Source organism: Protomyctophum bolini (genome assembly GCF_963924005.1).
Source record: "Protomyctophum bolini genome assembly, chromosome: 16".
Lineage (NCBI taxonomy): Eukaryota > Metazoa > Chordata > Actinopteri > Myctophiformes > Myctophidae > Protomyctophum > Protomyctophum bolini.
Window position 1 is genome coordinate 29,267,642 of NC_137877.1, and position 16,370 is coordinate 29,284,011.

Consider the following 16,370-nt stretch of genomic DNA (forward strand, 5'->3'; position numbering starts at 1 on the left):
TGGAATCCCATCCAGAAAACAAACAACACACAGAGACAGGATATGTTTCCGTACGCGGCCAAACATCCTATCTGAGAGCATCTCCCGTCTGCCATCTTCCAATGTCTTCTATTTGCTTATTACTCTCCTCCAAGAGATACTGTGACCTAGCATTGCGCACGCACACGCACGCACGCACACACACACACACAAGCTGGTGTATTTCCCCTGCTCCCTAGAAGCCACGTGACTGTGAGGCAGCGTGACTGCTGCTCTGGTCAGATTGCTATCTACCATCAAGCAGAGACTGGGCATGTGCGTATGAAGCCTCACCCCCTACCAGAAACCAAGACGTCAACAAGCAGCCCTGCTCCAAAAAAGACTATTTCTCACATCAGTGCCCTTCTGTGCTTTGCACTGAATGGCACTGCCCTAGCTGTGATAGGAGGGTAGGGTGATTTTGTGTCTCACAATGTGATTTTAGGGATCTCATAAATGGTAGTGATCCTACGCTGGGTGAAACTAAATAAAAGATTATGTGTCGTTGCGTTTTGCCAAGGTTATGTGCTTACGTCTGCAGTTTAATAACAGTGCTTGCAATTTCCCAAGCAACACCAGGCCAATTCCTAAATATATCAAATTTGATTTGATCAAACATTTTCAACTCCTTTACCCATGGTGGAGAGAGGTGGTTGCCAGAGTCACAAGATATATAGTACATTGTCATATTTGTATTCTACACACTGATCGTTGTGGACCAAGGATCAATATTTCCATTTAACGTAAAGAATGGCTCTCCCACTCACATTACGAGAAGAAAAAAGTACAGCACAAGCTGTAGGATAAAGAATGTATGGATCCTGAGCGAAGGAAAATAGCCCTGTAATTTCAAAACAATAACAACGAATATTCTGGAATTTAATTGGATTCATTTTTATTTTTTACAAAGACCCCACACTGCATGCACCCCACCCCACCAATACACACTGTGGGGTCGCTGGGGCTTTATCACAGCATCAATAGCACATGTACAGTATCACTGGACTTGGTGTGTGTGTGTGTGTGTGTGTGTGTGTGTGTGTGTGTGTGTGTGCCTGCGTTAAGTGCGTTATACATATATATATGTATATATTATGTATGCACGTCCGTGGTGATGACACTAGCAGCCTTGGATCCAGACAGAAAGCAAACACCCAAGCGATACCTGAAGTCTTGTATTAACCATGAAGTGCTCCTCTAAAAGAGAGGCCACTTAAGACCTAAGTGCTGTCTGCATCAGTCTCTTTGCTAAAGAGACATCATCTACCTCTCCACTTCACAGCTTTCTATGTGCTCTGCTGTGAAACAGGCAAACAGCAAGTGACACAACAGCCACGGGTAGGATTGGGCCAGTAAGAGCAATTTCATTTAAAATAATATTTTCTTTATTCATTGTTGTTCTATATTATATAACTGTGAAAAGTGGAATGGTTAAGTAATCAATTGTCAGGTGTGGGGTTGCCATGACAGTCAATTGGCTGAGGCAGAGGATGGAAATTGCACAGGTGAGGGGAGTTGACCAGAGCCTTTGTGGTGGTTCTGTCCAACGACTCGATACCGGGCACTGCACTCCCTGCGGGGTGGTGAAACGCGTGTGTCGAATTTGAAGTCGGTTTGAAACGATTTGAAACGGTTCTCGAGTTACGTGCATTACACACACACGCACGCAGACAGAGACATGGCGCATTTATAGTAGGAATGTGAACTAATAAACAGATTTGTTGAGTCACACGTCAGCTATATGCTATTTCACTCCAAGTCAAAACTCTCTCCAGACTCGACACTTCAATTACAGCACTACTGATTAACTCATTTATCGCCAACAGTGTTGTGGGTCAGAGCGCCGTCCACATAACTCTATGGGCGAGACTCTTAGATTGAAAGCCGATTTGGCCGGAAACTGCAAGTCAGGAAGAAAAAATCTGCCGCAGAAGATGTCCAGCGATTGTCATTTAATCCACCCAAAACATACTTTTTGTAAGGGATGATCATATTGTTTAGACGCAAATCAAGCTTGCTATGATCCAAAAAGAAGAATCAGAAGAATATTATATTAATATTATATTATGTATTAAGTCTGTATATAGGTTCATGATTATGTATACAAAAATTTATCAGCAGGGTAAAATAGCAGGACCAACCTGAAGCACTCCGATAGAGGGTGCCCTGTGGGCCGTGATTGGGGCTGCGATACAGCGGGCCGTGGTACGTCCGGTCCTCATAGATGGGTGCGATGTGGCGTTCGGGTGACATGGCCGACCTCAGGTCCTGACCCAGCGGGCTGTGTTGACTGGCATAGGAGCTCCGCAGTCCTGGAGACGGAAAGACAAGAAGACAGAGTTAGCCCGCTAGTGCTAGCCCAAACGAACCGAACAACTGGTGAGTGTCTCTAGTTCACAGTTTCCCAAACAGAGGGTCGGGAGACTTGGGACCTATGTTTGGGTCACGGACACATTCTTATGGGTCATGAGTAAATATGAATGCATGTCATTTCAATCAGACAGGTGGCTTGTGTAAACAAACCAGTGATTCCAAATGCAAGAAGAAGATAACTGAAAAAAACAGAATGTAATAGTTGGACATAGTTGCACAATAGGCTAATGATATACTTAATAGCCAGTTGACTTCATTATACGGCTCACATATATTTGCGGCTCCAGACCGATTTTGTATTTATTATTTTTGTCCAAAATGGCTCTTTTGACATTAAAGGTTGCTGACCCCTGTCTGAAGAAGTAGGTGGAGTGAGATCAATCAAAACGAAAATGGGAGAGAAAGGAAGGCATCGTTAGACATATGGTGTTTAGAGAATGTCACCACAGAATAATTTCTCCTGTGACATTTGCATTGCAGACTGATGTCACTAGGGTTATGACACCTGTGCTAAATATACACAACAGATGAATTCATCACATGCACAAGAACATGCAGTGAAATGAAACTGAAATGAAATGAAAAGTCGGTATTAATGTGCTAAAGATGCAGTGCCATGTGGGTGTGTAGGGAGAGTACAAAATTGAAACAAACAAACTAAAACAACCCGTGCTATGTTGTTTTAGTTTGTTTGTTTCAATTTTGTACTCTCCCTACACACCCACATGGCACTGCATCTTTAGCACATTAATACCGACTAAGAATCTATAGCAACATACGTTTTTCATAAAACTGTCGGCGGCCAAATACTCGATTTTGGGGGGTCACACCTCAGCTCTGATAGGTTTATATCCCCATTACACCATTAAGGTAGACAAGCACAGGGACCAATTGGATAAGGAAGAGCAGATGTCAGGCAATGTGTAGCACGGTGAACAGTCTGGGCTTCTGTTGTGAACCACATGTACACCTGCCAGGGTGGGAAACCCCAGAGAAATGACCTCACCGCCAAAAGGGTCACTATGACGACATGCTGTGGTGGCGAGTCCGTCTGACTCAGGATCAGGCAGTCCAGATGTGAAACAATAACGGGCCTGTGATCGAGTCAACAGCAACATCTGTTGCTCTGTGTATGGCAACATACTGTAAATCATGTTAGGCTCTTACCATGCACACAGCCCCAGAGCTCAGAGGCTATTCTGCTAGAGTCAGCATATTGCTTTTGTGTGTGTCTGTGTGTGTGTGTGTCTGTGTGTGTGTGTGTGTGTGTGTGTGTGTGTGTGTGTGTGTGTGTGTGTGTGTGTGTGTGTGTGTGGTTAAAAAATAAAACTTCTGGGAACTCAGATTAACTAGGTTATAAGATTTACTGATAAAATGCAACATATTAACATTTTTATAAAAAGTTTATAATGAGATCATAACATGAAATACATGAGTGCCCTCTTTCAAGACAAAACATTAAACCATCACATTAGTTTCCAGCATTTGTAAGAAGGGCTCAAATGTTTTCTTTCAAATTAATGTATAGGCTAGTGTTTAAAAACAGCCCATGATTACATTAAGACATAGCTTCAGATTATAGCAAGCTCAAGGACAAGTGCAGGCCCAATGGGTTTCATATCTTGCTTTAATAAGCTCTTTTTATATGGCAACCATACTCACTGTACATTGCCACATTTCTGAGGACAGATGGAAGTGTAAATGGAACGTGGACAGTGATCCCATCAAAGCTGAAGTAAACCAGAAAATGTGTTTTACTTGTAAGGTCAATGCAAGACAGCTGGGTTTTCTTTCCCTTGACCTACCTAATAAGAACTAGATGAGAACAGTTAAAACAGAACATGCTGTAAGTGCATGTGTGTCACCTCACATTTCTGAACCCTAGTGGATCTGGCTACTGTTGGAAACCTATTGCTCAGTGCTCATCTCACCAGGCTCCAAACATCACTTTGGCCAAGTTCAGACTGGCATTCCACATTTTGTTTGTTTTAGTGTGAACAGCAAACAAACAACAAATCTGATTAGAATCACATTCATAGGAGGTTTGAAATGTGATTGAAATCCGACTTCCACGGGCGTGTCTCAGTCTGGACACTGAGGCCTTGAATTATACTCACACAAACGTGTCGCTCACTGACAACAGCCGATCTACAAACTCAACACGTAGTGACACAAGCGTCATGAGTTTGTAGATCTTCTATTTTCGGCAAGCGACCATCATATAACAGAGTAAACATTAAGCTCACACTGTCATTACCACAGCAACCAATGACCAATCTGATCTGATCACTTGCAAATAAGTGTTGAACAGTCAGTTATAAAGCTGGTACTGGGATTCGCTGCAGTCAGAACAAAGCCCTAGCCCCAGTTAGAACAAACTACAAAGCCCTAGACCCCCCCTGCCCTACACACGCACTTAACCCCCTAACTGCTCCCCGGGCAGAATTTCAGGTATGTGCAAATGACCCCAACAGCAACTAAATGAGGGATCCTTATCACACTTCAACACAGAGGTAAGGAATAAAGGAGAGAGAGATCTGAGAGCCTCTTGGGCGGTGGTAGGATGATATGAGTGAGTTTTCCTCGGCTTGGAGGCAGAGCCACAAGAGACCCATGTACAGTGGACAGGTGAGGCCAGGGCAAGGAGCTCTACAAAAAAAGGGTGAAAAAAAAAGAATATTCCCCCAGACCTTTGGGGTGTTTTTTGTCACATTACATTTACATGTATATATAGTATATATGAGCAGCCATTCCGGCACAGAAGGGGAGCAATTCGGGGTTAAGAGTCTTGCTCAGGGACACACATCGACACATTGCTGACCTGGAATTGTACCTGGGACAACCAGGGGCTCTGGCACCCCAGACGGGCTCACAAAGCACTCAGCTATGGTCGCCCGTAAGCGGCCTCTATACCTTATTCGTACCTATTTATACTATTTATATTCGTACCTTATTATACTAACCCTAACCCTATTCTCTGTGGGCAGCTTTAGGTCAAGGGACCATGTAAATGACATGCATGATGCTAATGGTGAGCTGAGACAGAATACAGTATCAAACAACTCAACAGGTGTCCGAGTCCCGTTCATGACGACCTTTGCTGCATGTCTCTTTCCTCTTTCCTGTCCATCTTCACTTGATACTATCAATAAAGGCAGAAAAGACTTTATGCCTTTATGTGATATATAATGGGTTCAATGTGAAGTGACGGGATGCTTTATGGACTGTAGCTAAATGGAATAAAATATATTATACAAGAATATATGAAGAAGAATATTTCTCGTTTTTGGTGACACATACACGGAAGCTGGCAGCATTGAGAAAGAGGTGGCGTGCATTCTGACAGTAACATGCAAGGAGCAGTAAATGAAGGGAAGCAATTCTCCCCCACTAGACAGGGACCGCTGCCGTGTGCTGCGCGACGGCTCCTTCAATGGCCGTGGCAGCCTTTCAATGTAAAGACAGAGCACACAATAACCAATAGCAGCAGCAGCTTGGCAGGAAATCAGCTTCTCTTGTTCAAAGCTTTTTCTTTTTTTCAGGGGGTGGAGGGGCTAATAAGAGCGGGGTGGGGGTGGGGGGAGGGGGGAGAGATAATGAACAAAATCGAGCCACATCAGAGACTCCTCTTCCTGTGTAAACCCTGGTGACACCGTCAGGCCTCTCAACACCGTCGTGCCCCAGCTGCAGGGAGACCTCCGTGAGTCTCTCCCCTCTCAGTCTCCCTTCAAGCAGCACATTAAAAACAGCCTCTAGAGACAAATCGCCCACAGCCACCCACCCACCCACCCCCTCCTCCTTTATTCTCCTCTCTTAGAAGAAAATGCGACAGTCACTTCTAAGAGGCAAATCTGCAAATTGTCACGGAAAATAATAGAAGACCGTCTTACAGCATTCCTTATGCATTATAGTCGTTTAATTCTTGCCCTCGGCTCTCTCTCTCTCTCTCTGTGTGACTTTAACAGATTGCACTTGGCAGAGGCTAGGCGAAAGGGAAGGGCGGTGGCGGCTTGGCGTGCGCACGCGCCCTCTCCTGCTCTGAAGAAACAAACATTTAAATGGATACAGCTGACTGCATTCCTCAACCAAAATAATGTTGAAAAGGAAAAAAGAGCTCTCGAAGAACAAACAGTCTGAGTGTGGGGGTTGGCTACATGCTGTGGAAAATGATTATCAAAATATAGTGAAGAAAAGATTTTGAACCTGCAAAAACTTAACAGCCGGTGCTGTTGAGTTTTTACACACAGGCTTCATGGCCATTACAGGAAAGTCTGGAGTGATAATTTAACTCAAGAGAGTGTCAAAATGGAGCCATAGGCGCAGACCCACTCTTTTTCTACTCTGCTGTGCACTGAAATGGACACGAGGCATAATGACCAAATTACAGGGACAATTTGTCTTCATTTTCAGTGACAGAGGGAGGAAGGTAGGCTTTTCCCTGCCGGTGACTGTGCAGAGAGGTAGGATGGAGAGATGATGAGGGAACGGGAAGGAAAGACAGGAGGCGGATCAGCGAAGAGGGAGAGGAGGAGGAGGAGAGCCAAGGAGGACAAGAGAGAAATGGGCATTGGCATTTTGAGTGGCATTCGTAAACAGCATGATGTGATAGTAATGAGGCTGGCCATGTGACCTGTCCAGATACTTCCAGTACAGCCTCGTCAAGCACCAGGGATGAAAACCACTTGTTTGTCAGAGGCAAGGATAAAGTGAGGAAGAAAGCGTGTGTGTGTGTGTGTGTGTGTGTGTGTGTGTGCATGCGTGTGTTTGTGTCAGACAGAGAGAGCAGTGGGAGGGAAAGTGGAAAGCCTGATTTCTACTTTCTTGCACTGTGCCGCGTGACGATAATAACCGATATATAAGCTCACAGCGTGTCGCATCTGCAGAGCATTGTGAGCTTGTGTACAGTAGCTTGCGTACAGACAGACAGGTGACTATGCAGGCTGAGCAGTGCACATTTGGCTTGGCTGGGTTGGAACTGCCCAGCATCTCTGCCTGTAGACATCCGGAATTCAAAATGCACTTGAGTAAAAGTACAAAGGTATTTGCAAAATGTACTTAAAGAACCAAAAGTAGAAGTACTCATTATACAGAATGTCCCATTTCACAAATTTTCAAATGTATAAAAACTTTTGAAAATAGCAGATCTACAAGCGCACAATGTGTCACACGCATTGTGAGCTTCTAGATCTGCTATTTCAAATGGCCAAAATGTTATGAATGGTTATGAAATGGTTATGTATGTTTTGCAATACTAATCAAAATCTACAACTTATCAAATAAATGTAGTGGAGTAAAAGTACAATATTTAGAGTAGAAGTAAGCACTGAAGATTTGACACTCAAGTACAAATACCTCAAAATTGTACTTAAGTATAGTACTTAAGTAAATGTACTTAGTTGCTTTCCACCACTGCTGAAAGCCCATTTGTGACTGCAGATGATATCATCAGTCATATCTTCTGTGTGGGTATGTATGTGTGTGTGTGTGTGTGTGTGTGTGTGTGTGTGTGTGTGTGTGTGTGTGTGTGTGTGTGTGTGTGTGTGTGTGTGTGCACGCGACGCACGCGTGCATGTGAGTGCATGTAATGATGAGCCAACACCAGGCAGTGAAATAATGGGCTCTCCGAGATGATTATTCCTAACTGACTTCAGCAAACGACGGAGACAGCAGAGAAATGGTTAAACACACAGCAGTTGCCATTTGGTCTCCGGAGGAATACAACGCAAAGGCGCGCTGATGCACATCTAGCACAAGGCATTTCCCCCGTGGCCCTTTAAGAGTGAATTGGATGGGTTTAATGCGAGTCACAACAAATAAGAAGAAATCAGCTCTGATTGATGTAGCGGTAGCCACATACAACCACAGTACATGCACTGATGCAAGAACAACACAGACCAAACACAGCATATCCTCGCTGACGGGCAGAAACTTGCATCTCCGTAGTTCTTCGTAGTTTAAAAAAATAATGAATGCCCTACTGATAATAAGTCTCTCTCCAAGTATTAAGAGATTGTGACTAAATAATAACTTTGGCTAATAGTAGCACTAATAGTAACACTGGATCCGTTGGAACACAGGTCATTTTCTGTTCCCATTTCCTGAATAGTAACGGATTTGGAGGTTTCCACCCAACAGCAACGATATGGAGAGAATAATGGTGTTAACAGCATAATAAGTTCACCTTGAAGGTCGTCGTCTACCAGGGCATCTGTGAAGGCATCCCACGGCAGCATTGAAGTTAAGCACAAGCACTCAATTAACCTTATGGTAACCTGGTGGATAAGTGCTGATGGCTCACAATGTGTGGAGGGGAGAAAGAAATTAAATTCTGCTTGTTTAAGGGTGGAGCCCTTGATGGACGCAAACTTTAAAATAACCACTCCAGGCTTACCGTTTCCACTGAAAAAACTGCCTAGAAATGGGAACAATTGTGTAATTTTTGTAATCCGCCTGGCGTGCAATAACAATGATTTTCTTAATCTACCTGACCTGTATTGTAAATGTATGGTAAAAAACATTTTAAAGAGCCAATAATTAGCTTCGTGGCAGATAGGCTGAGAAGCAAAGAGTGAATACTGGATGTCAGTATGCTGATAATTACAGCTAGTAGTAGCCTATATATTAGTTATTGGCCAATGTTACTGTACCAGCAGCAATGGCACAACATGAAGAATGCTGCTGGTTGTTAGTGTTCCGTTTAAGTCTGGAGTGAAAGACATAAAAAATATTTAGTCCTGGCAGCATAAAAGGCTGTGTCCATAAAAAGCATTTTTTTAAGCTGCCAGCACCTTCCTGCCATGTGCAGCGCCCCTCGCGTTTTAGTGATCTCGTCAGACGTAGAAAATAGTTCAACATTTAGAGAGGAATGTCACTTGACTTCTTTTGACCGGTCAATGGAGGAAGAAGCAGGACTAAAAAGATCAACAAACGGTTGCTGACTGCAACTGTGAACCAATCCACTCCTATCTAGCCTGGTAAATCATCCCGGTCGCGTGATTAACATTTTCGTGTAAGACACATGAAAATGTGAATTCACTCGACCAGGAGGGTTTACCAGACTAACTCACACCCCTACTCAAGGCAGAGGGATATTCATTGAGGACCACCAATCGGAAGGAATTAGTTTCTGACATAGACAAGTTTACCATTATGTTATCCGTTAGCTAGGTAGGTTATAAAACCTACAAACATAAGCACTCCATCACATTTGATGTCCAACGCACTCAACCATGACAACAATGCTTTCTGAGAACACGGGCCCTAATAATACATTTCAGTGGCCAAACACTGTTCAATGTACAGTTTTGTTGTATCATTGAATTGCCTGCCATCACAGAAAGATTTTTATTGTATGCGTTACACGTATACTGTATAGCAGTGGCTCCCAAATGTCTTAGCTTGAAACCCAAAAGATAAATTGCATGTCTCCCCGGGACCCAAACTAGTGAAAACAGCCAATCTACAATCTCACAACAGCTTGTGAGACCTGCAGTGAATTTGTTTTTACTAGCTTATGAAAGATTTTTTGTTTTTGGGGGATTTTTTGAATTAAAAATAAATGTAGGAAACAAAAAAATAAAGGGGTATTTATTCGCGACCTATACAAATTTGTCTGTGACCTACATATGGGTCCGGACACACTGTTTTGGAAACAGTGCAGTATAGGATATATATATACGCAGCAGTTACCAGACTAATACAGACTAATGAGGGCTTATCAGTATCACGCACGTCTTAATAAGCCCACTTACTATAGCAGTCGATATACATTTCCACCTACTGGAACACGAAACATCTTGGATGTTGGGTTTGCTGATTCTCACTTACTTATGCCTGAAACCCTTATCCCCGGTAAGGGTATAGGCTGCCAACAAAGGACCTCCAGAGCTCTCGGTCACTGGTGTTCATTTCTATCTGTTGATATCTCTCACCATCCTAGAATTGTGAGTGAGTGAAAACACTCTGTGCTCAAAGCCAGAAATGCACGCATATTTAATTTTTGTTAAGAGGGGATTTAGGCTATGGTAGATATTTGAAGAGATAATTTTATAACTGCTTAGTGCTTAGTGCTACAGCCTAGGCACCACTGTAACAAAAATCCAGCAGAAAGATTAAGATAACTGAAGAAGCGTTAAGATGGAGACTTGATTTCGGAGGCAGTGAGTGGGAAGACAAAATGCAAAAAGGACAACGCGGAGAAACTACAACACATCCATCAATCAACTGCAGGACATGTGAATTACTCCAAAGGACCTGTCAGCTACTAGCGCATAGGATGTGTTCTATTGTATATCACACTGTAAAATTCTCAGCGTTCAGACGAGTTTTAAGCAAAGTCACAGATAGTCTAGGACGAGTTTGTATGAGTTTTAAGCAAAGTCACAGAGTTATTAGTTTATTATGAATCCAGAATGGACCTCTTATATTTTGACCACACCAAGATGGCCGCTGGATAGATTCCTGTAATAGCGCCGATCTTTAGCAGTGTTTTTCTTGGAATTGAGACTCAGATTGAGGCGATTGAACAGAACACTGATGTAGTATCGATTGGCAGATTGGTAATGGCCAATCTTTACTTTTTTAATTTCTGGGTTTTCAAAATAAAAAGACACCTTTTCTATGGCCGGCGGCGAGGGACATTTGACTGAATCGTGGGTGACAGTGAAAGTGTTTTAACTCCAAGAGCGTACAAATGGGCTCAATGCCCTGGCTGTCATACTCCAGGGCAGACGAAATAACTAAGCTATGGCTTCATATACCTTTTTGGTCAGAAATGTTATTTCGTTTTTTTGTATTACCTATGAAATTTGCTACTACAAAATTGACCGAAATAAACTAAACCCAATTGATACTGTGCAGTAAAAATAATGTCAACCCAATATAACTGTTGACAGTTTTCCTACAACTTTAGTGGAAAGGCACTCCTTAAAGGAGAAGAGGGTGTATCAAATTGTGTGGAGGGATCCGTTTATGACATACAGTAGCCCAGTGTCTCCCAAATATAACGTCTGGGTGGGTACAGGCATAAGTTCCGACAGTCATTAGTCCAACACCCTACCCCAAACCCTAACCTAACCCGCCATGAGTGACATGACGGGTTGTGCACTTAGATCATCTATTTTCACAATGTTTGAGGGGTGCTAGCCCCTCCTACATCCAGCTTTTGGTTACCGTCCATCCACAAACTTCATCTTAAACAAGCATTAAATTCCCATCGACAATGATTTTTTTGTCTGAGCAAAAAGGCATAGTGTCTATTTTACGTCATGATGATATACGATGATAAGAGCGCCCCTCACTTCACACGGGTATGATTTTTTAAATAGGGAGTAAGTGATTAATGTATAATGATTTTTTGGTTTGGGTCCCAGGGACACACCAGATTTATTCTGGGTTTTGAGCTGAACTGGTTTAGGAACCCCTGATACGGCCTAAGCATATGGAGGCGCTGTCAGAATGTGAGCCTGTTTGAAATGGGCTGGCCTTGAAACCACACAGTGACTCACACAAATCTACACCAGTGGAAAAGACGAGGGCAGCAGGGCTAAAGAAAGAAGAGAGCACTATGCTGCACAGTGACTCTCCTTTTCTTTCTTTTTTTCTTTCTTTTTGTACTGTCAGCCAGTGTTGACTTTAAATGTGCAGTTTTACAACTGGCTGGCTTAACACGCTGTAGTGGAACTCCACTGACAGCTAACAGTACACCTCGTTCTGATCTAAGAGGGTCTGATAGGTCTCCAGAGGGAAGCAGCCACAGAGCACACACCCTGAATACATAGCTATGGGTGTTGTTGGAGTGTGTGTGTGTGTGTGCTTTTGTGTACCTGTGAGGCAGTCGGGCCGTGTCATCCTCTCGTAAATGTCATAACTCTGTGCTCCGTAGGGGTCAGTGGGGTCGTGGAGCATGGGGCGTGGCAGAGTGGAGCTGTAGTGCTGGGGCACCGCCGTCATACTGGCTCTGACCGGCGATGACTGCGAGGGCTGCATGGTGAGCGGCTGGTTGGCGCCGTCTAACATAACGAGAGGCGAACCCATGTGGCCAGATGGCGGACATGTGGACGTCTGATACGGCGAGGTGGTGCGGCTGGCGTTGCCCGAGCGCGAGCTGGCAGAGCCCACGCGACGCAGCGTGGCCGGGGAGTTTTTCTGGGTGGCGTACGGTGAGCCGCCGCCGCCGACTGCCGCTGTTGCACGCTGGGCTGCCGGCAGCGTGGTGGAGTAGATGCTGGAGAGGGGCTTGGGTTCCGCCACGATGGCCGAGCCGTAGGCGCTTCCCGTGGAGGTGCGCAGGGAGCCGCGGGAGGGCGACACGCCACTGGTGTAGGCCGGCGACTGGGTGCGGGAGGGCACCGAGCTCACCCTGCGCATGGCACGACCCGGGACAGCACTGGGCACCGCCGGAGCCTGCCAAGAGGAAACACCCCGCTTCATCATTACATAAGTCACATTAACACATTTAGGACGGGAACCCGTTCTGGGGTTCTAGTTGCTATGTACAGTATATAGCAGTTTTTGAGGGGTGCTGCTAGCCCCTCCTATGCCCAGCTTTCCGGGTTTGTGTGAACACAAACATTGGCTTGTGATTGGCTGATCACTCCATAGCGATGATTTGATTGGCTGAGCAAAGTAAATATTGAAGATAAAAGTGAGGGCAGAAAAGTGACTTTTGTGATGATTTACAATTACAATTTACAATTTGACGCTCTTAATCCAGAGCGATTTACAGTAAGCAAGAACAAAAACATGGTAATACATTATATACATAAAAATTGTCATCATGACTCATACGTAAGCTAAGAAGAACCTAACAGTGGAATATCTATACAATGAAACTATGTGTATATACTATAGAGTGCATATCTACATAAAATGCTGTCTAAGTTACATGAATTGAGCCTTTGCATAGGCCTACGCCTGAAAGGTTGTTGAGGCTAGGGCAAGTGCTACGGCAAGTGCTACGGGCTAAGATGGAGTCTGAAGAAGTAGGTTTTCAGACTATGGCGGAAGATTGGTATTGAGTCTGTAGTTCTGATTGCAATGGGAAGTGCATTCCATAGTTTTGGAGCCAGAAGGGAGAAGAGTTTGGGACATGTGGGGACGTTTTTAGTGAAGGTACATCCAGCTTCCCTGCATTGGGTGATCCGAGCGTGCGGGAGGGTTTGTAGGGTTCGATCAGACTTGCAAGACATGGGGGTGCCATACCTTTGGTTGCTTTGAATGCCGGCATCAGAGTTTTGTACTCGGCTTGATTTGTCGGCTTGATTTGATTGGCTGAGCACGGAATGTGATGTACTGTATGTATGATTTATGCATCAGATTGCAATAAAACAATGTCTTGATTTTCATATTCTCTAAATATTGTTATCTATCCACACAGTTATTTGAATCATTATTGGTTCTTTGTGTTGACATAAAAAAGTCCATACCATCTAAGCAATAGTTATATCCAGGATGTACATCTGAAAATAAAGCACTTTGAATCTCGGTTCCCGTGAGGTGATAGTTTAACACAAACTCTGCAAGCCGCTTAACTCGCCCCACAAGTAATTTAAAAAGAGTTCAGAGACTCTTCATCTCTGAGTGCAAAAACTAACACTAGCACCATTAAATACTCTACTCTATTAAATAGTCTATGAGCCTCACAGTGCACATCTCAATTATTTTTTATTCATTTTTTTTGTATCTCAGACATCCAACTAATTTAGTATGGAAACTGTATTAGGGCAGCAGTGGTTCAGGAGGTAGACCGCTTAGTTCAAACACCAACTCTTCCTGGCTTAGCGTTGAAGTGTCCTTGAGTAAGACGGTGAACCCCAACTGCTCCCTGGGTGCTATTAAAAAGTGTTACCCACTGCTCCCATTAGTTAGGAGTCTGGTAAGTAACGTACATGTGCAAACGTATTTGGCCCATACCCAAACACTGGTAGTACCTGGGCTGAAGCCTGACCCTCAGCCCTGGCGTTCCTCAGCAGCGTGCCTACGCCAGGGCCTGTGCCAGGAAAGGAGTGCTGCATCCTCAGCTCTGTCTTGCCCATGTTCTGGCTGCTATAGTAGCCGCTGCTGGCATCCTGGTAGCCGCTGTCCGAGTACGAGTTCATCTGAGTTGAGCTACGCGAATTCCCTCCGGACCCTTGAGGGCGGGACAGAGGGGAGGATTAGTGCAGGGGGAGAGGGTGAAGATGGAGGAGACGAGGACAGGGTGTGGGATAGAGGGAGAGGAGAAGGAGAGAGAGGGAGGTGGGTACGAGAGAGGGAGAGAGGAAATCATAAGTGGTTTTCATCATAGACGTGACCTTTATCCAGACCACATCGGTAACGACAAGAGGACCAGTTCGGGTGGGGCTTGGGGCGGGCAAGTTCTACTTCCGTGCGGTTCAAGTGTCAGCCAGCAATGCATAAGCTGTAACGGGAGGGTCAGCTTTATGATCCAGAATATGACCGGGAAACATTTAATGTAAGTGGAAAGGAGAAAAGCCACAAAAAAAGAAAATCTGAGTCCAACAAACGAGGAAAAGAAGTGACAGACACACAAGACAAACAGTGATAAAAAACAAAATTTAAAACAGCCAGGTGGGTTGAAAAAGGAAAATGTAGATAGAGCGAGTAATAGTAACAGACCCTCACTTTCATGGAGAGATGTCTGCTCAGGAGAGTACAGGGACACCTGCTCCGACTCGCTCCTGATGCGGTAACCGGGCGACTGGGAGCTGTCCGTCACCCGAGACTTGCCATCGCCTGAGGTGGAGGCATCTGGATAGAGAAGAAACGGAGCAGAATGGAGAGTCAGAGGAGCACAAAAATTAAATTTTCAATCATTTCAAAAACGTACAGATTGATACATGATTTTATTTTTAAGTTCAAATCTCTTTCGGGTCAGAGCAGGACAAAAAACGATCATATCTGCTACATTAATTTCATGCTCATGTACATTTCGAAGTCATTACGTTTTATTGTCCCACTAAATTAAGCAAGAGGAATTGGGGCAGGGTGGCACACCACCATGCCAGGGTCTGTCCCCACGATACACACTGCTCCCTTCTCTGATGCCCACCCTCTGTCTCTTCATGCACGACAGTCACCAAATGTGGTGAATGGCACTTAGAATTAGCCCCGTAATGTCTACGGTTAACTGCTGCACAGCGTTGCCCGGCGATCTCGTTAAGCGTGACCTCTGCCAATGGGTCCTTTAACAATCACTATAACAATGGGTGATGGGGAATGGATGGGGGCTTGGGGTGAAAGGATTGGCAGACTGCATCCCACAGGAGGGGGTGCTGGATAGCGCGTTGGCCGGTGTATCGTTGAGGGTTTAATTGCGTGCAGAAGTCCCCCTTGTTTGGCTGTTTGTGTTGATCTGTTGACACTGACGCCTAGTGCGTTGGACAGCCCCGGTGGCTGGCACGCCCACTCCAGTGACCGTTTCAGTACAACCAGCCAAGAAACCCTCATCTATGTGCCTGCCCAGGCCCACTCCTCTAGCTTTACCAAATGACTGTGTGGGCTTATTGCGGGGAGGGGGATGGGGGGCTGGGGGTGCATGGCGCTGATGCGTCCGCATCAGAGTACATTCTCTTTGTGCGATTATTATAGCCTAATGTGGAATGATGGGCATGACCGCAGCAATCCGAGGCCAGTTAAATCTGGAGGATAGGACTGCTGTGTTCACTGAGAATGGTTATGGTGTCTGTGCTGTGTTTGAATACATTATGTAAAATTCATAGGGTTCTCAGGCCTCGTTAAAAAACTATATTTATATTACAGCAGTAACGCATCTCCACGATGGAGACACTTGTATCCAAACAGCATTCATGTGCCCTTCTGTAGGCATGAACAGCAATGGAGTGTTTTGTCTCTATTGGTAACTTTCCATTGCAGACAGTGGTTCCATTTCTGCCACACAGCATGTCATTTCAGACCACGCAGCTCTTGAACTGAGCCTTGGCCTTGTGGTTTGATCAATTATATGCCAAATAGCCACA

At 44.6% G+C, this 16,370-nt stretch overlaps 1 protein-coding gene across 5 annotated transcripts in view; it reads right to left on the reverse strand.

Moving 5' to 3' along the window:
* Window positions 1-16,370, reverse strand: part of pkp4 (plakophilin 4) — a 90,130-nt gene that overhangs the window by 24,367 nt on the left and 49,393 nt on the right. For 2 of the 5 annotated variants that reach the window (XM_080786512.1, XM_080786515.1), the window contains exons 5-8: window positions 15,010-15,141; window positions 14,322-14,521; window positions 12,216-12,816; window positions 2,160-2,330 (exon numbers count right to left, since the gene is read on the reverse strand). In XM_080786512.1, coding sequence (XP_080642638.1) covers window positions 2,160-2,330; window positions 12,216-12,816; window positions 14,322-14,521; window positions 15,010-15,141 — 1,104 coding nt within the window. The remainder of the gene's footprint in view (window positions 1-2,159; window positions 2,331-12,215; window positions 12,817-14,321; window positions 14,522-15,009; window positions 15,142-16,370) is intronic. The other 3 variants (XM_080786513.1, XM_080786514.1, XM_080786516.1) reach the window with 3 other exon arrangements.